This window comes from Oncorhynchus nerka, linkage group LG3, assembly GCF_034236695.1.
Source record: "Oncorhynchus nerka isolate Pitt River linkage group LG3, Oner_Uvic_2.0, whole genome shotgun sequence".
NCBI classification, from domain to species: domain Eukaryota; kingdom Metazoa; phylum Chordata; class Actinopteri; order Salmoniformes; family Salmonidae; genus Oncorhynchus; species Oncorhynchus nerka.
This window is the reverse complement of record NC_088398.1, coordinates 73,477,674-73,497,032: the sequence shown is the minus strand read 5'-3', so window position 1 is coordinate 73,497,032 and position 19,359 is coordinate 73,477,674. Positions and strand designations below refer to the sequence as shown.

At 44.5% G+C, this 19,359-nt stretch overlaps 1 protein-coding gene across 5 annotated transcripts in view; it reads right to left on the bottom strand.

The window, feature by feature from the left end:
* Positions 1 to 19,359, bottom strand: part of LOC115113362 (probable ubiquitin carboxyl-terminal hydrolase FAF-X) — an 81,083-nt gene that overhangs the window by 18,075 nt on the left and 43,649 nt on the right. For 4 of the 5 annotated variants that reach the window (XM_065015657.1, XM_029640934.2, XM_029640927.2 and 1 more), the window contains 10 exons: positions 19,102 to 19,239; positions 14,351 to 14,517; positions 13,967 to 14,075; positions 7,912 to 8,058; positions 7,498 to 7,644; positions 6,906 to 7,113; positions 6,508 to 6,728; positions 6,044 to 6,234; positions 5,622 to 5,795; positions 3,773 to 3,914 (listed from right to left, as the gene is read on the bottom strand). In XM_065015657.1, coding sequence (XP_064871729.1) covers positions 3,773 to 3,914; positions 5,622 to 5,795; positions 6,044 to 6,234; positions 6,508 to 6,728; positions 6,906 to 7,113; positions 7,498 to 7,644; positions 7,912 to 8,058; positions 13,967 to 14,075; positions 14,351 to 14,517; positions 19,102 to 19,239 — 1,644 coding nt within the window. The remainder of the gene's footprint in view (positions 1 to 3,772; positions 3,915 to 5,621; positions 5,796 to 6,043; positions 6,235 to 6,507; positions 6,729 to 6,905; positions 7,114 to 7,497; positions 7,645 to 7,911; positions 8,059 to 13,966; positions 14,076 to 14,350; positions 14,518 to 19,101; positions 19,240 to 19,359) is intronic. The other variant, XM_029640918.2, reaches the window with a different exon arrangement.

The following is a 19,359-nucleotide window of genomic DNA, read 5'->3' as shown; positions in this document are numbered from 1 at the left end:
CCTGTGTCCATTGAGCATCCTTGAGATGATTCTACAATGTGATTGGAGTCCACCTTTTAGTAAATTCAATTGATTGGACATGATTTGGAAGGCACACACCTGTCTATATAACGGTCCCACAGTTGACAGGGCAGGTCAGAGCAAAAACCAAACCATGAGGTCGAAGGATTGTGTCGAGAGACAGATGTGGAGAAGGGTACCAAAACATGTCTGCCACATCGAAGGTCCCCAAGAACACAGTGGCCTCCATCATTCTTAAATGAAAGAAGTTTGGAAGCACCAAGACTATTCCTAGAGCTAGCCGCCCAGCCAAACTGAGCAATGATGGTCACTGAGAGCTCCTGAGTTCCTCTGTGGAGATGGTTGTCCTTCTGGAAGGTTCTCCCATCTATGCAGCACTCCACCAATCAGGCCTTATGGTAGAATGGCCAGACTGAAGCCATTCCTCAGTAAAAAGGCACATGACAGCCTCTCTTGGCGTTTGCCAAAAGGCACCTAAAGGACTTTCAGACAATGAGAAACAAGATTCTCTGGTCTGATGAAACCAAGACTGAACTCGTTGGCCTGAATGCCAAACGTCACATCTGGAGGTAACCTGGCACCATCCCTACGGTGAAGCATGTTGGTGGAAGCATCATGCTTTGGGGATATTTTTCAGCGGCAGGGACTGGGAGACCATGAACTGAACAGAGCAAAGTACATTTACATTTAAGTCATTTAGCAGACGCTCTTATCCAGAGCGACTTACAAATTGGTGCGTTCACCTTAAGACATCCAGTGGAACAGCCACTTTACAATAGTGCATCTAAATCTTTTAAGGGGGGTGAGAAGGATTACTTTATCCTATCCTAGGTATTCCTGAAAGAGGTGGGGTTTCAGGTGTCTCCGGAAGGTGGTGATTGACTCCGCTGTCCTGGCGTCGTGAGGGAGTTTGTTCCACCATTGGGGGGCCAGAGCAGCGAACAGTTTTGACTGGGCTGCGCGGGAACTGTACTTCCTCAGTGGTAGGAGTGGTAGGGAGGCGAGCAGGCCAGAGGTGGATGAACGCAGTGCCCTTGTTTGGGTGTAGGGCCTGATCAGAGCCTGGAGGTACTGAGGTGCCGTTCCCCTCACAGCTCCGTAGGCAAGCACCATGGTCTTGTAGCGGATGCGAGCTTCAACTGGAAGCCAGTGGAGAGAGCGGAGGAGCGGGGTGACGTGAGAGAACTTGGGAAGGTTGAACACCAGACAATGAGTTGTAGGGGTTTAATGGCACAGGCAGGGAGCCCAGCCAACAGCGAGTTGCAGTAATCCAGACGGGAGATGACAAGTGCCTGGATTAGGACCTGCGCTGCTTCCTGTGTGAGGCAGGGTCCTACTCTGCGGATGTTGTAGAGCATGAACCTACAAGAACGGGCCACCGCCTTGATGTTAGTTGAGAACGACAGGGTGTTGTCCAGGATCACGCCAAGGTTCTTAGCGCTCTGGGAGGAGGACACAATGGAGTTGTCAACCGTGATGGCGAGATCATGGAATGGGCAGTCCTTCCCGGGAGGAAGAGCAGCTCCGTCTTGCCGAGGTTCAGCTTGAGGTGGTGATCCGTCATCCACACTGATATGTCTGCCAGACATGCAGAGATGCGATTTGCCACCTGGTCATCAGAAGGGGGAAAGGAGAAGATTAATTGTGTGTCGTCTGCATAGCAATGATAGGAGAGACCATGTGAGGTTATGACAGAGCCAAGTGACTTGGTGTATAGCGAGAATAGGAGAGGGCCTAGAACAGAGCCCTGGGGACGCCAGTGGTGAGAGCGCGTGGTGAGGAGACGGATTCCGCCACCTGGTAGGAGCGACCTGTCAGGTAGAGAGCGCCGGAGATGCCCAACTCGGAGAGGGTGGAGAGGAGGATCTGATGGTTCACAGTATCGAAGGCAGCCGATAGGTCTAGAAGGATGAGAGCAGAGGAGAGAGAGTTAGCTTTAGCAGTGCGGAGGGCCTCCGTGATACAGAGAAGAGCAGTCTCAGTTGAATGACTAGTCTTGAAACCTGACTGATTTGGATCAAGAAGGTCATTCTGAGAGAGATAGCGGGAGAGCTGGCCAAGGACGGCACGTTCGAGAGTTTTGGAGAGAAAAGAAAGAAGGGATACTGGTCTGTAGTTGTTGACATCGGAGGGATCGAAGGTTTTTTCAGAAGGGGTGCAACTCTCGCTCTCTTGAAGACGGAAGGGACGTAGCAGCGGTCAGGGATGAGTTGATGAGCAAGGTGAGGTAAGGGAGAAGGTCTCCGGAAATGGTCTGGAGAAGAGAGGAGGGAATAGGGTCAAGCGGGCAGGTTGTTGGGCGGCCGGCCGTCACAAGACGCGAGATTTCATCTGGAGAGAGAGGGGAGAAAGAGGTCAGAGCACAGGGTAGGGCAGTGTGAGCAGAACCAGCGGTGTCGTTTGACTTAGCAAACGAGGATCGGATGTCGTCGACCTTCTTTTCAAAATGGTTGACGGTCATCTGCAGAGAGGAGGAGGGGGAGGGGAGGAGGATTCAGGAGGGAGGAGAAGGTGGCAAAGAGCTTCCTAGGTTAGAGGCAGATGCTTGAAATTTAGAGTGGTAGAAAGTGGCTTTAGCAGCAGAGACAGAAGAGGAAAATGTAGAGAGGAGGGAGTGAAAGGATGCCAGGTCCGCAGGGAGGCGAGTTTTCCTCCATTTCCGCTCGGCTGCCCGGAGCCCTGTTCTGTGAGCTCGCAATGAGTCGTCGAGCCACGGAGCAGGAGGGGAGGACCGAGCCGGCCTGGAGGATAGGGGACATAGAGAATCAAGGGATGCAGAAAGGGAGGAGAGGAGGGTTGAGGAGGCAGAATCAGGAGATAGGTTGGAGAAGGTTTGAGCAGAGGGAAGAGATGATAGGATGGAAGAGGAGAGAGTAGCGGGGGAGAGAGAGCGAAGATTGGGACGGCGCGATACCATCCGAGTAGGGGCAGTGTGGGAAGTGTTGGATGAGAGCAAGAGGGAAAAGGATACAAGGTAGTGGTCGGAGACTTGGAGGGGAGTTGCAGTGAGGTTAGAAGTACAGAGAGATACTTGATGAAAACCTGCTCCAGAGCTCTCAGGACCTCAGACTGGGGCCAAGACAACACAGGAGTGGCTTCGGGACAAGACTATGAACGTCCTTGAATGGCCAAGCCAGAGCACGGAATTGAACATCTCTAGAGACCTGAAAATAGCTGTGCAGCGACACTCCCCATCCGGCCTGACAGAGCTTGAGAGGATCTGCAGAGAAGAATGTGAGAAACTCTCCAAATACAGGTGTGCCAAGCTTGTAGCGTCATACCCAAGAAGACATGAGAATATAATCACTGCCAAAGGTGCTTCAACAAAGTACTGAGTAAAGGGTCTGAATACTTATGTAATTGTGATCAGTTTTTTATTTTTAATACATTTACAAAACTTTCTAAAAACCAGTTTTTCCACTTTGCCATTATGGGGCAGTGTTTAGATTGATAACAGGAAAAAAACGATTTAATCCATTTTAGAATAAGGCTGTAACGTAACCAAATGTGGAAAAGTCAAGGGGTCTGAATACTTTCCGAATGTACTGTAGCTGGTTGGAAAAAGATGTGATTAGAATATATTATTTGGAGTGGTTCAGAAATAGACTACACAGTAGACCTACCACAGTTAAACAATCAAACAGCTGTGTGCTTCAGAGCAGGACTACCCCAGTTAGGTCAGCCTTCTCCGGCTCAGACAGACATCAGCATTCAAGTCGCTGACTGATCAGGCCAAGGTGAGTTGTCTCACCTTCTTGTTGCACTTCTCACAGTGGTATGCGTTGGCTCCCTCCAGCAGGTCTCCCTTGACATACTGCTCCATAGAGTCCAACAGGTTCTGGTGGTTCCTGATGTCTACATTCAGAGTGGTGAACGACTCCTCACACTCATATCTGGAGCACGCACACATGCACAGACACGCGCACGCACAGACACACAGTATCCACATAAGTTATCACCAACACTGTAGCAGCCTCATTAAACCTAGGGCTGTGCGATATATCAAATTAATTTGATTAGTTCTAATATATGTTTTTGCACGATATTCCAAATGCCTGTATCGCAAGAATCAAGGTTGTTATTTTGTATTTTTATGAGCGTTTATGTCCGCTTGTTCTCATGTTGTATTTTTGGTCTCGTCTCCTTCGCTCCTCTGTGCTGTCTGCACCTTCCCATTTACACCAGAGATCTGTATAAATGACAAGATGCAAATCTCTGCACTAACACTGAGTTGTTGCCCCAAAGGCGTGAAGGCAAGTCGACAAGCTTAGGTCCAAAATAAACCCATAGAAACGCATTGGCTTGATTTTGGACAGATTTCAGTTTGCCTCTTTTCTATGGTTTACACACACACACCAAGCCCCTCCCCCTGCCTCTCACGACAACAGAGTTCTGACAAGCGGTTTCAACTCGCTATTTGCATTTGAGGTTTGGTCCAACAGAATTGGTCATATGGACACCAGAACACATTGAGACATTATTTTACTGTAATAGAGAAGTTAACTTGTCTAACCATACCCTTTTTATGTCTCAACTACTCAAAATGCGCGCAGAGTAGACACTACTTAAACGAGAATATAAATGAACATTGAATCTGGAAAATGAATGTTCAGTTTGTCGCTAGCAGCATTTTAGACTGACTGCCTAGTTTGTGTTTTATGAATGTGCAATAAGTATAAAACACAATTACATAAGGAATTGGCAACGCGTTCTCATTCTGAGAAATAAGGTAGGCCACTTGATTTAAAACTCTGAACCAAGTGGCCAGGTCAACATTGCACCCTCTTCACTAGGTCCTTTGCTGTTCTGGGATTGATTTGCACTTTTCTCACCAAAATACGTTCATCTCTAAGAGACAGAGCGCGTCTCCTTCCTGAGCGATATGACGGCTGCGTGGTCTCATGGTGTTTGTACAGATGAACGTGGTACCTTCAGGCATTTGGAAATTGTTCCCAAGGATGAACCAGACTTGTGGAGGTCTACAATTTTTTGTTAAGCAAAGAGGCACTGAGTTTGAAGGTAGGCCTTGAAATACATCCACAGGTACACCTCCAATTGACTCAAATGATGTCAATTAGCCTATCAGAGGCATCTAAAGCCATGACACCAGTTTCTGGAATTTTCCAAGCTGTTTAGAGGCACAGTCAACTTAATGTAAATTTCTGATACAGTGAATTATAAGTGAAATAATCTGTCTGTAAACAACTGTTGGAAAAATTACTTGTGTCGTGCACAAAGTAGATGTCCTAGCCTACTTGCCAAAACTATAGTTTGTTAACAAGAAATGTGTTGTAGTTGAAAAACGAGTTAACGATTCCAACCTAAGTGTATGTAAACTTCCGACTTCAACTGTAAATCGTGAATCGCCCAAATCGAGATATCAAATGTCATATCGCCCAGCTCCAATTAAACCACAACAAACAATCTCCCTCTGTGCAGAAATTGACATTTTCAAATCAATTATCCTGAGGTTCGCTAACAATAAGGATTAGTCCATGCTGCCCCTATACCTGATCTCAAGTCAGTTTCACATAATCCCCTCTAATGGTTAAGATTATGACTATAACTGATATTTTCCTAAGGCGCGGTTTGTGTGTTACCTATGTGGGCACCCCTGGCAAATCTTCTGGTCGGCGAAGGATCCCCCCAGCACCTTGCTAAGCATGGCCGGGTGACCCAGGGCCTTCAGAGCCTCATCCAGACTGTCCACTAGGGAGTTGAAGAACTCCAGGGCATCGTGCTGCTCTCGCAGGTTCACCGGCTCACCCCATAACCTATAAGAGGGGAGGGGGTGAAGTTAAGTGGGTGAGGTTAGAAGAGATGGTGGGAGAGAGGGACGGGAGATGAGAGAAAGGTGGAGAGTAGCACTTTTGGGACTAAACCATTGGTTCCATTGTACAGGGCAAACTAAATCCAGCGTAGGTCATGTATTTGATCGTATTTAACATAGTGGTACATATTTGACCCATCTTTTTCCTCCCAAACCAGGTAAATCAATTGCTCCCCTCCAGTCTCCACTGACCTGAACTGTTTCCAGAAGCCCCGGGGTACGTAGTACTGCAGTCTGGAGGAGGCCAGGTGACCAAAGATGACCTGTAGGTGGCGCAGCACCCCAATGTTGTACTCCTTCCTGTCCTCCGACTTACTGAGCGACGGCTTGTCGTCAAACTGGTGGTTATAGCTAAACACCTCATCCCGCGGGTCTGCGTTACTCTGTAGGGGGCCGAGGGACACAGAGTTAAGCTGGGTCCTGTTCATTAGGACACAATGGGGAAAAACATTTCAAACCACACATAGTGTGTAAATGAAAGCACCCCACATATCCAGTGCCATGAAAGTGTTTCAGCTAAGGAGTTGATTTCAGATTATGATTAACCTATGAATGCCTGACAGTATCAACTGCAGTTAAAATGAAGCAGACGAAACGTGGATCAACCAACCAACAATTAAAACATCAATCCTATGACCAAACCAGTTCCTTGTTACCTCGCTCTCCTGCTTCTCGTCGCTGGAAATGTCATCGTCCACGTCGGTGCCGGTGCCCTCGATGGCCAGGATTCCGTCGCGGATGGGAGGGATCATGTAAAGCTGCTGGATGACTGAGTTCATGTAGCAGGTGGCCCCAGCGTTCTTCAGCCCCACAAAGCCTTTAGTGGGCCGCGGCCCCACCGGAGGGAGATACTCCCACTCTGTCAGAGCCTCACAACCTGTTGATCAAACAGCGACAATAATATTTATATGTGGGCTTCACACCTGACAGTGGAGGGGAGGCAACGACCTGGGTCAAATGTCTCAAATATTTTGTGATAGGCTTCACTTGGAGCTTCCATTGGTTCCACTGTACAGGGCAAACAAATCATTAAAATCAATGAATCTATGAATACCTAGGTAGTACATGTCAGTGAGCATGTTGACAATCTGCTTGAGGTTCCGGACACAGCTCACTGACAGAGCCACCAGCAGCTCGAAGCCTGCGTTGATGGAGGCGGGGCTGCTACAGACAGGGATGGCCTGCTCTGTAGGGAACTCCCCACTCTTCATGTACTGCAGGTACACGTTAGACGCTGGGAAGATGAAGTCGTCCATCAACTCCTGGAGAGAAAGTAGAGAGAAGGTAGAGAGAGAGAGAGGTAGAGAGAGAGAGAGAGAGAAGGTAGAGAGAGAGAAGGTAGAGAGAGAGAGAGAGAGAGAAGGTAGAGAGAGAGAGAGAGAGAGAGAGATAGGGACAGAGTTAAAACAGGGTAAGAAAGTAACATTTACGGCTTGCAACATTTATTACAGCCACATTCAGATGTGAAGATGAATATTTCTTGTTGTTTTAGCGTTGTTTATCACCACATAAGATCATGCTGGAAGCCTCTGGCGGGCCAAATCAAATATTGGTTGTCAAGGAACAAGTTCAGCCTCCAGGCTCCACTAATGTCATTGAATAAGTAGAAAGATTCAATTCAATACAAAATGGATGTGCCAGCCTACCTTGATGAGGTTGGCCCCTCCATTCTCACAGCCGATGTAGTACTTCTTCTCTGGTGTCTGGAAGGCCAGCAACTCCTTGGTAACTCCGATGTGTCCCTCCAGGATGGTCTCCTCAACGCCCGTCTCCCCTGTCCTCTTCACCTCATCCTGGGACACACGAACGCAGAGACACATGCACGCAGAGACGTCACAACCAGGGTCCTATTCATTAAGCACCATTCAAAAGCAAACAGAGGGACTTGTCGTATACCAACCTCTAGCTTTTGTTTTCCTTTGATTAACATCTGCTGTGTGCCCTAATGAACACAGCCAAGCTCTGACCGAGGCCTAGAATCTCGGTCATTAACCTCTACACAAAGCTCAGGGCGGTTATTCACTATTACACAACGTCAGGTTTGAACAACTTAGTCGTACCCTGATCTTCTTCAGCCAGTCGATCTCGTTGTTGAGCAACACCTCTGCGTTGGGCAGGTTGATGTTGCTGTTGTAGGCGTAGTTCAGGAGGTGCCTGAGCAGGGTGAAGTAGTCCCCAGCATGCTTGGCCCGCTCTTTAGCTGTGCTCTGGAAGACAAGTCAATTAACATTAGTATAGGGTGTCCAATCAAAAACACCATCTTTTATAAATATTTTTTTCTCCCCAATTTAGTGGTATCCAATTGTTTAAGGTAGCTACCATCTTGTCTCATTGCAACAACTCCCGTACGGGCTCGGGAGAGACAAAGGTTGAAAGTCATGCGTCCTCCGATACACAACCCAACCAAGCCGCACTGCTTCTTAACCTCTTAAGTCGACCCTCTACTTTTTTGAACATTCTGTTAAAAATCGCGCAACATTTCAGCGCCCTGCTACTCATGCCAGGAATATAGTATATGCATTTGCTTAGTCTGTGTGGATAGAAAACACTCAGACGTTTATAAAACTGGTTAAATCACTGCTGTGGCTTTACCAGAACGGCATTTACATCGAAAAGCACAGGAAAAACTGATCACTGAAAATGGGAAATTATATCCATGCGCTACTTGAACCCATTGATAAAGGTGAACCACAATTAATTGACTGAGGTTGCAGTACCTACAGCTTTCACACGATGTCTAGAGTCTTGTCATTTCCCTTCAAGTTTTTTCTTGGTCAAACACATGCAGGGCACCGTATCTCCTATGGTCTAGGACCGGACATTTTTCCAGACGGACAGCTTCTTTAGGATCTTTACATCGCCTCCTGATGAATTTTATCGCTTATTAACGTTTACTAATACCTAAAGTTGCATTACAAACGTATTTCGAAGTGTTTTGTGAAAGTTTATCGTCGACTTTTTGAATTTTAAAAAATGACGTTACGTTTTGAAACGATGTTTTTTTCGTTTATCACACAGTCTACATATAACGATATCTAGGCTTTATATGGACCGATTTAATCGAAATAAAGACCCAAATAGTGTTTATGGGACATCTAGGAGTGCCAACAAAGAAGATGGTGAAAGGTAATGAATGTTTTCTATTTTATTGTGCGGTTTGTGTAACGCCGAAATGCTAATTATTTTGTTTACGTCCCCTGTGGGTCTTTTTGGGTGTTACATGCTATCAGATAATAGCTTCTCATGCTTTCGCCGAAAAGCATTTTAAAAATCTGACTTGTTGCCTGGATTCACAACGAGTGTAGCTTTAATTCGATACCCTGCATGTGTATTTTAATGAACTTTTGAGTTTTAACTAATACTATTAGCATTTAGCGTAGCGCATTTGCATTTCCAGAGCTCTAGTTGGGACGCAAGCGTCCCGAGTAGAAGCAAGAGGTTAACACAGCGCCATCCAACCCGGAAGCCAGCCGCACCAATGTGTCGGAGGAAACACTGTGCACCTGGCAACCTTGGTTAACGTGCACTGCGCCCGGCCCGCCACAGGAGTCGCTGGTGCGCGATACCGGCCAAGCCTTCCCTAACCCGGACGACGCTAGGCCAATTATGCGTCACCCCACGGACCTCCCGGTCGCAACAGAGCATGGGCGCGAACCCAGGGTCTCTGGTGGCACAGCTGGCGCTGCAGTACAGCGCCCTTAACCACTGCGCCACCCGGGAGGCCAAAAACACCATCTTTTAACCAATAGGTAAAATAATGTTAATTGTGTAGATAGTCATTTTAGGAAAACCAAATGGTCCAAACCTCATGTCACTATCACAATCCGTTCAAAAGTTATTGGAGTTTTTAACCCTTGTAGGAAGGACTCAAATCAATGGAGGCCAGAGACAAAAGGTGGTTAAAAACCTGGAAAATATCATGGAGTCAGCGATGCTGGATGCTGTGAGAGACTTAAGGCTACCTGACAGGCTTACTATTGAACTCGTCATCTTTCTTAAATCCGGAGGACATAAAAACAACATATAGAGAGAGATAAGATTGATATCATTGTGACATTTTGTATTTTCATATTTTAGTACACACTGTTCATATTAAAGCGAAGTTTGAAAAAAATAACAGAGGACTTCTTACAAAAACAAGCTTATCATCTCGGTGAAATTTCAACAGAACACTGAGCATACGGCAAGCTTTTTTACATTTCATTCAGCGTGCGTCTTGCTAATTTGACTATTTTGCAACCCATGGGGAAAGAAATTGGAATACGACGACCATAAAATGCAAAATCCTCCAAAGTTTAAACAAGAAAGCGGCACCTCTGTCAACAGAACTCAGTGCTTAACGGATGTATTAGGTTAGGTTAATGACTTGTTAAGGGAATGATCCCACTGAACGATTCAGAACACGAAGAATCACGTGTGTCTTGATAAATTGTATTTTATAACATGAGGAAGTGAAAATGTCATCCCCAAATCGCGTTTTCAACCACTCTGGGCAGAGTGGGCGGACACCTAATTAGTGCAGTGCTTTACACATGTTTTAACTTGCAGGTTGTTGACTGGATCAAAATGAGGCGTGGTGGGGGCGTGGCTAGAGCTGTGGTGGTCCTGAAATTTTGTCATAAAGCGATCGTCAAGCAAATAACATCCAGTCTCACGCTAATTTAAGGTGAATTAAAAAACACATTTAGCATCTCTTGGCACTGATGCAGACCTTAGGAACATCTACATTTTAAAAAGTCTAATAAATCCATGTAATATAGCCTACACCTTCACAATGAATCCATTATTTGTATTGGACAGGTAAAAAAACAACAACAACATGATATTAAGAAAATGTAGTCTCATTAACAAATTGACAAGCACTTGATAATGCCTCAAATTTCCCAGCGGCATCCCCTTTTTAGGTCATCTGGTCTTTCTCAGAGGCTACAAGTGAAGACCGACATGTCCTTATACAATTCCGAGGTGCATATTGAAAACATTGGAAGAACTGTCCACCTTTACTTTTCGTCAGCCAACAAGATGAGTAGGCATAACGAACAGCAAAAGCACTCTACTATCCCCCAAAGTACAAGAGTTGACCTATTCTATTCTGTGGACAAAATATTCCAAACATCCCAAATGAATACAACCATTCACATCAGAAAAAACTTTAAGGAATGTGGCTGATGCAACAGATCAGAACATTTATCTTAAAATGTTGATAGCCTAATAGTTTATTTCTTCACATTATAAACCGAGCAATGCACACACAGCAGTAGGCTATAAGCACAAATATTCCATTAGCGGGAAAACACCATTCTCAAAAATGAACGCAAATGCAATTATCCATGAAATGCTTTTATTATTATTATTATTATGGTGCATTTTTATGGTGAAAATGATCTTTCCCCAAACTTGAAACTCACGTGCTGCGCATGTATGCCAGTTAGGTTTTACACTTGTTGTAATGCGGATTAATGTGCTTCAATTTAAGAAATGGTTTATTTGGCCACTTTAGTTGTGATACAAACCTTATGAAAACATATAGGGCTATGGGCTAGGCTACCTGTGATGTGCGACTATTATTTGAAAAAGTAAAAAATAATAATGCATTTGCTGTTTCTTGGGCATCATTCACAAGTTAAAAAATCATTTATAAGTGAAAGTCTGATGTGTGACAATATTAGCCTTTTCTTGATGTAATCTTGTCTGTACATATACTAAATAATATGTGTGACATTTGTTTAGATTTAGAATGGACCATTATCATGCACCTGTCTCGAAACGGGCAGGGGGAAAAAAATACACATAATCTATGCACCTTTTTTAATTTTACCTTTATTTAACCAGGCAAGTCAGTTAAGAACACATTCTTATTTTCAATGACGGCCTGGGAACAGTGGGTTAACTGCCTGTTCAGGGGCAGAACGACAGATTTGTACCTTGTCAGCTCAAGGGTTTGAACTCGCAACCTTCCGGTTACTAGTCCAACGCTCTAACCACTAGGCTACGCTGCCGCCCCGCATCTATGCACCTTATGGAGGCTGCTTTCTCGTGGTTAATTTTCATGCCAGCCAGGTGGGCTACTGTTGTAAAGAGAAGCAATGTACTTAATATTAGGAAAGTTGAGAAATAAATACAGTAGGCCTAGCCTGCAGAAAGCTGATAGAATTCTCCTATTTTTAAGAGGCCATCACTGTTTTCTCATGCAATTGCATAGCCTATAGAAATGTTGAGCAACATGAGGTCTCATGAATTGTTTGATTAGACGTTTGATCACATTTGCATTGATGTCAAAATGATTAGAGGGACAATAGAGTTCTGAGTACCAGGCAGTTATCAAGTTTGGTAGGCTACTAATGACCATCAGCAGCATCAGAGCTTGGAGAAAACCAATTACCGTGACTAAACGATCATGTGGAATTTGACTTAAGTCATGATTCGTGACCGTCAGTGTGGCGGTAATACGATCCCCGTAAAAGCTCTAGGCATGGCCAAGGGTGTGGTCACCGACCTAGAATTTTTGAGGCCCTCTTGGCCGCAGAGACAAAATACTGCTGTTTTAAAGCTAGTTTCCTGCAATTATACACATTTTGCCATGTTGGCTGAGAGAACATTTGCAGATTTAAAGTGAATTTCCTGCAATTCAACACATTTTGCGAGTGTTCTTATGCTATCTGAGTGACTCACACATCATTACAAAAACAATGGGGACTCCATGTTATGACAAAAAATATCTGAATGCATAATCTTTTGGATTTGAGAATTGTCTAGCTATAATTGTTCACTCTCAAAGATGACCTTATAAAAAAAAGACAAGACCTATCTTTTCTGCATACTTTATATTTTTGGTAATTTAAGTCTACACTGTACATAGACCATCGGTAAATAGCCCACCCAATTTACCTACCTCATCCCCATACTGTTTTTATTTATTTACTTCTCTGCTCTTTTGCACACCAGTATCTCTACCTGTACATGACCATCTGATCATTTATCACTCCAGTGTTAATCTGCTAAATTGTAATTATTCACCTACCTCCTCATGCCTTTTGCACACATTGTATATAGACTCTTTTTTTCTCTTTTCTTTTTTTCTACTGTGTATTGACTTGTTTACTCCATGTGTAACTCTGTGTTGCTGTCTGTTCACACTGCTATGCTTCATCTTGGCCAGGTCGCAGTTGTAAATGAGAACTTGTTCTCAACTAGCCTCCCTGGTTAAATAAAGGTGAAATAAAAATAAATAAAATACACTGAAAACATTACCATATTAAAATTGGAATAAAGCTGGTATTACCTTCCTCAAAAATGAATCTAAGATTACTCGAGAAATCTAATTAAATATTGATGTTTTTGCCAAGAGGTTTTAGTTACACAATATTACATCTAGCTAAGGTGTTTGGTGCAGTATTTTTCAAGTAAAAAAATGTGAAACGTCTTACGTAAACAAAGTCGGATCTGCTGGGCAGGTCTGTCTCACTGTCTGTGTCGTGTTAGCGGGCAAGTGAGCATTGACGAAATCAAAACCCAACCCTCAAGCAAGTCATGACGAACTCACTTACAAAGTTCAGTTTTTGACGAGAATGACTTTACTACACCTTGTAGTAAATTTACACTAGAATAAATGTTTGACTAATATCGATGCCACATAGGCCATTTTCTATCAGAGAAGTGAATTGCCTTCCATTGCGCTTCAAAAAGCTGTTGAAAAGCCAGGAAAACCAACAGCTTTCTAAACACCTTTATACTTCCATCCTCCCCTTCATTTGAAGTGATCACTGATAGGTGAAAGCTATGATAGAAGCTTTTCTTCTTATTATTATTATTTGGGAGTTACTTCAACGAATTAAGGCAGTAAGGGTACATTCAATCTATTTTAACAGGGCCATAATTGCAGTGATCATAATTAACATTTCAAAGCACTCATGTAAGAGAGGTGCGGCTACGTACCCCCAGCACAGTGAAGAGAGAGGTGCGGCTACGTAACCCCAGCACAGTGAAGAGAGAGGTGCGGCTACGTAACCCCAGCACAGTGAAGAGAGAGGTGCGGCTACGTAACCCCAGCACAGTGAAGAGAGAGGTGCGGCTACGTAACCCCAGCACAGTGAAGAGAGAGGTGCGGCTACGTACCCCCAGCACAGTGAAGAGGAGGGTGATGAAGAAGAGGAGTGGTCGGTGGCCCATGCAGCACCTGGTGGCCATAAGGAAGAACTGCTCCTGGGCCATCTGACGAACTGACCTGGAAATAGATCAGAGAACACAATTAAACCACAGACAAACTAATCCATCAATCTACAAACTGACCTGAGGACAGATCAGAGAGGACCATTATTACCATAGACACAGATAGCCCCACATGCTCATCCACTACACAAAGCACTTAGACAAAAACCACTGTAGTAAACCAGCGGCAAACATCCTTGAGGATTGGCAGGCTTTTGTTCCAGCTCAACGCTAAAACATCTGCTCGACAGAAAGTCAAGACAGACAGACGGCAGGGGGGGGGGGACATACTTGCTGTGGCAGTGCAGTAGCAGGTCTATGATGAAGGTCTGCCAGGCCTTCTCCTTACTGAGTGTGTCCAGAGCGGTGGGCAGCAGGGCGAAACACAGGGTCATGACCTCCAGGGCCTCACAGCACACCTGCTCATCCTCCCCGTCCGGCTCCTTAACCACGTCCGTCTGTAGAGGGGGAGAATAGACACACACACCGCTGTGAGTTTACAAAACACAAACCACTTCTCTGTATTTCAGGAGATAGGCAGCAGGTGCACAGTGCACATAATCAACCTATTAGTCAGCACCAAACGAGTACACACACACACAATCATACCACTAGTACGACAAACAAACACTCAACTGTGACTGTACAGGCCAAACAAAAAGATCTGTGACTAAAACCTTCCCCAACCAGAAACCGTGGATTTATGGCAGCATTCGTGCAAAACTGAAAGCGCAAACACCTGCTTTTAAATCAGGGCAAGGCGACCGGAAACATGACCGAACACAAACAGTGTAGCTATTCCCTCCGCAAGGCAATCAAACGAGCTAAGCGTCAGTATAGAGACAAAGTAGTCGCAATTCAACGGCTCAGACACGAGAGGTATGTGGCAGGGTCTACAGTCAATCACGGACTACAAAAGAAAAACCAGCCCTGTTGCGGACCACGATGTCATGATCCCAGACAAACTAAACAACTTTGTTGCTCGCTTTGAGGTCAATACAGTGCCAACGACACGGCCCGCTACCAAAACCTGCGGGCTCTCCTTCACCGCAGCCAACGTGACTAAAGCATTTAAATGTGGTAACCCTCGCAAGGCTGCCGGCCCAGACGGCATCCTCTGCCGCGTCCTCAGAGCATGCGCAGACCAGCTGGCTTGTGTGTTTACGGACATATTCAATCAATCCTTATCCCAGTCTGCTGTTCCCACATGCTTCAAGAGGGCCACCATTGTTCCAGTTACCAAGAAAGCTAAGGTAACTGAGCTAAATTACTATCGCCCCGTAGCACTCACCTCCGTCATCATGAAGTGCTTTGAGAGACTAGTCAAGGATCATATCACCGACACCCTACCCGACACCCTAGACCCACTCCAATTTGCTTACCGCTCCAATAGGTCCACAGACGCTGCAATCGCAACCACACTGCACTCTGCCCTAACCCACCTGGACAAGAGAAATACATATGTAGGAATACTGGTCATCGACTACAGCTCAGCATTTAACACCATAGTACCCTCCAAGCACATCATTAAGCTCGAGACCCTGGGTCTCGACTCTGCCCTGTGCAACTGGGTCCTGGACTTCCTGACGGGCCACCCCCAGGTGGTGAGGGTAGGTAACAACATCTCCACCCCGCTGATCCTCAACACTGGGGCCCCACAAGGTTGCGTTCTCAGCCCTCTCCTGTACTCCCTGTTCACCCATGACTGTGTGGCCATGCACAACTCTAACTCAATCATCAAATTTGCAGACGACACTACAGTGGTAGACTTGATTACCAACAAAGACAAGATGGCCTACAGGGAGGAGGTGAGGGCCCTCAGTAGAGGTCGACCGATTATGATTTTTTTAACGCCGATACCGATTATTGGAGGACCAAAAAAGGCCGATACCGATTAAAATCTGCCGACTTTTATTTATTTATTTGTAATAATGACAATTACAACAATACTGAATGAACACTTATTTTAACTTAATATAATATATCAATACACGTCCATTTAGCCTCAAATAAATAATGAAACATGTTCAATTTGGTTTAAATAATGCAAAAACAAAAGTGTTGGAGAAGAAAGTAAAAGTGCATAATGTGCCATATAAAAAAGCAAATGTTTACGTTCCTTGCTCAGAACATGAGAACATATGAAATTTGGTGGTTCCTTTTAACATGAGACTTCAATATTCCAAGGTAAGAGGTTTTTAGGTTGTAGTTAATATAGTATTTATAGGACTCTCTCTCTCTATACCATTTGTATTTCATATACCTTTGACTATTGGATGTTCTTATAGGCACTTTAGTATTGCCAGTGTAACAGTATAGCTTCCGTCCCTCTCCTCGCACCTACCTGGGCTCGACCCAGAAACACATCGACAACAGCCTCCCTTGAAGCATCATTACCCATGCAGAGCAAGGGGAACAACTACTCCAAGTCTCAGAGCGAGTGACGTTTGAAACGCTACTAGCGCGCACCCAGCTAACTAGCTAGCAATTTCACATCGGTTACAACAGCTTAATCTCGGGAGTTGATAGACTTGAAGTCATAAACAGCGCAATGCTTGAAGCACAGCGAAGAGCTGCTGGCAAAACGCATGAAAGTGCTGATGGAATGAATGCTTACGAGCCCGCTGCTGCCTACCATCGCTCAGTCAGACTGCTCTATCAAATCATAGACTTAATTATAACATAATAACAGACAGAAATACGAGCCTTTGGTCATTAATATGGTCGAATCCAGAAACTATAATTTCGAAAACAAAACATTTATTATTTCAGTGAAATACGGAACCGTTCTGTATTTTATCTAACGGGTGGCATCCCTAAGTCTAAATATTCCTGTTACATTGTACAACCTTCAATGTTATGTCATAATTACGTAAAATTCCGGCAAATTAGTTCGCAATGAGCCTGGCGGCCCAAACTGTTGCATATACCCTGACTCTGCGTGCAATGAACGCAAGAGAAGTGACACAATTTCACCTGGTTAATATTGCCTGCTAACCTGGATTTCTTTTAGCTAAATATGCAAGTATGCAAATATGCAAGAAAGGCATTGGTGTTTATGGTTATGGTGCAACGATTGTTATTTTTTCACAAATGAGCTTTTGTTAAATAATAATCCCCCTGCGTTGCATCAATTATATGCAATGCAGGACACACTAGATAAACTAGTAATATCATCAACCATATGCAGTTAACTAGTGATTATGATTGATTGTTTTTTATATGATAAGTTTAATGCTAGCTAGCAACTAACCTTAGCTTCTTACTTCATTCGCGTAACAGGCAGGCTCCTCATGGAGTGCAATGTAAGGCAGGTGGTTAGAACGTTGGACTAGATAACTAAGATTGCAAGATTCAATCCCCCGAGCTGACAAGGTAAAAATCTGTCGTTCTGACCCTGAACAAGGCAGTTAACCCACCGTTGCTAGGCAGTCATTGAAAATAAGAATGTGTTCTTCACTGACTTTCCTAGTTAAATAAAGGTGTAAAAAAATAAAGAAATAATAATATCGGCCAAATCGTTGTCCAAAAATACCTATTTCCGATTGTTATGAAAACTTGAAATCGGCCCTAATGAATCGGCCATTCCGATTAAATCGGTCGACCTCTAGCCCTCAGAGTGTGGTGTCAGGAAAATAACCTCACACTCAATGTCAACTAAACAAAGGAGACGATCGTGGACTTCAGGAAACAGCAGAAGGAGCATCCCCCTATCCACATCGACGGGACAGTAGTGGAGAAGGTGGAAAGAGAAGTTCCTCGGTGTACACATCACGGACAAACTGAAATGGTCCACCCACACAGACAACATGGTGAAGAAGGCGCAACAGCGCACCCAGCTAACTAGTGTCCGAACCCAACAGCGGTGACACCTACAGCACCCGATGTCACAGGAAAACAAAAAGATCATCAAGGACAACAACCACCCGAGCCACTGCCTGTTCACCCCGCTATCATCCAGAAGGCGAGGTCAGTACAGGTGCATCATAGCTGGGACCGAGAAACTGAAAAACAGCTTCTATCTCAAGGCCATCAGACTGTTAAACAGCCATCGCTAACATTGAGTGGCTGCTGCCAACATACTGACTCAATCTCTAGCCACTTTAATAATTAACAATTGCATGTAATAAATGTATCACTAGTCACTTTAAACTATGCCACTTTATATAAATGTTTACATACCCTACATTACTCATCTCATATGTATATACTGTACTCTATACCATCTACGGTATCTTGCCTATGCCGTTCGGGCCTTCGCTCATCCATATATATTTTTATGTACATATTCTTATTTATTCCTTTACACTTGTGTGTGTATAAGGTAGTCGTTGTGAAATTGTTAGATTACTTGTTAGATATTACTGCATGGTTGGAACTAGAAGCAAAAGCATTTCGCTACACTCACATTAACATCTGCTAACCGTGTGTATGTGACAAATAACATTTTATTTGACAGGCCAAACACAACAAACATATCTGTGACTGTACAGGCCAAACACAACAAACAGATCTGTGACTGTACAGGCCAAACACAACAAACAGATCTGTGACTGTACAGGCCAAACACAACAAACAGATCTGTGACTGTACAGGCCAAACACAACAAACAGATCTGTGACTGTATCTGTGACTGCCAGGCCAAACACAACAAACAGATCTGTGACTGTACAGGCCAAACACAACAAACAGATCTGTGACTGTACAGGCCAAACACAACAAACAGATCTGTGACTGTACAGGCCAAACACAACAAACAGATCTGTGACTGTACAGGCCAAACACAACAAACAGATCTGTGACTGTACAGGCCAAACACAACAAACAGATCTGTGACTGTACAGGCCAAACATAAAACACCAACCTTGTATCAAGGAAGAAGATACAGCGACAACAAACACTTGTGTCAATACAAATAAACACGCACCATCCCACAACAATGTATCTGCACACTCCAATCTCCTCAGGTTGAGACCAAAATAAAAGCAGACATCAATCAATGGACTGATGGTGGAGCGATAAGCAGCCGCACAAGTAGGTACCTTCTCATAGATTTTGCTGATCTCTTCATTGGAACTGAAGACCAACTGTATGGTGCCACAGCCTGAAGCCCATGCTATCTTCTGCACCGCCCGGATCACACAGATCTCAGGGATGTACTTCGACGCCTGGAAGAAGTTCTGGGAGGGATGGGGAAAGACTTATATTAGAGGAGATATTACCGTAAATAACATAGCAACAGGTCTCTCTATTTCTTATTTCGCTTTCTCTTCAGTCAGTCCCTCCCTCCCTCCCTCCCT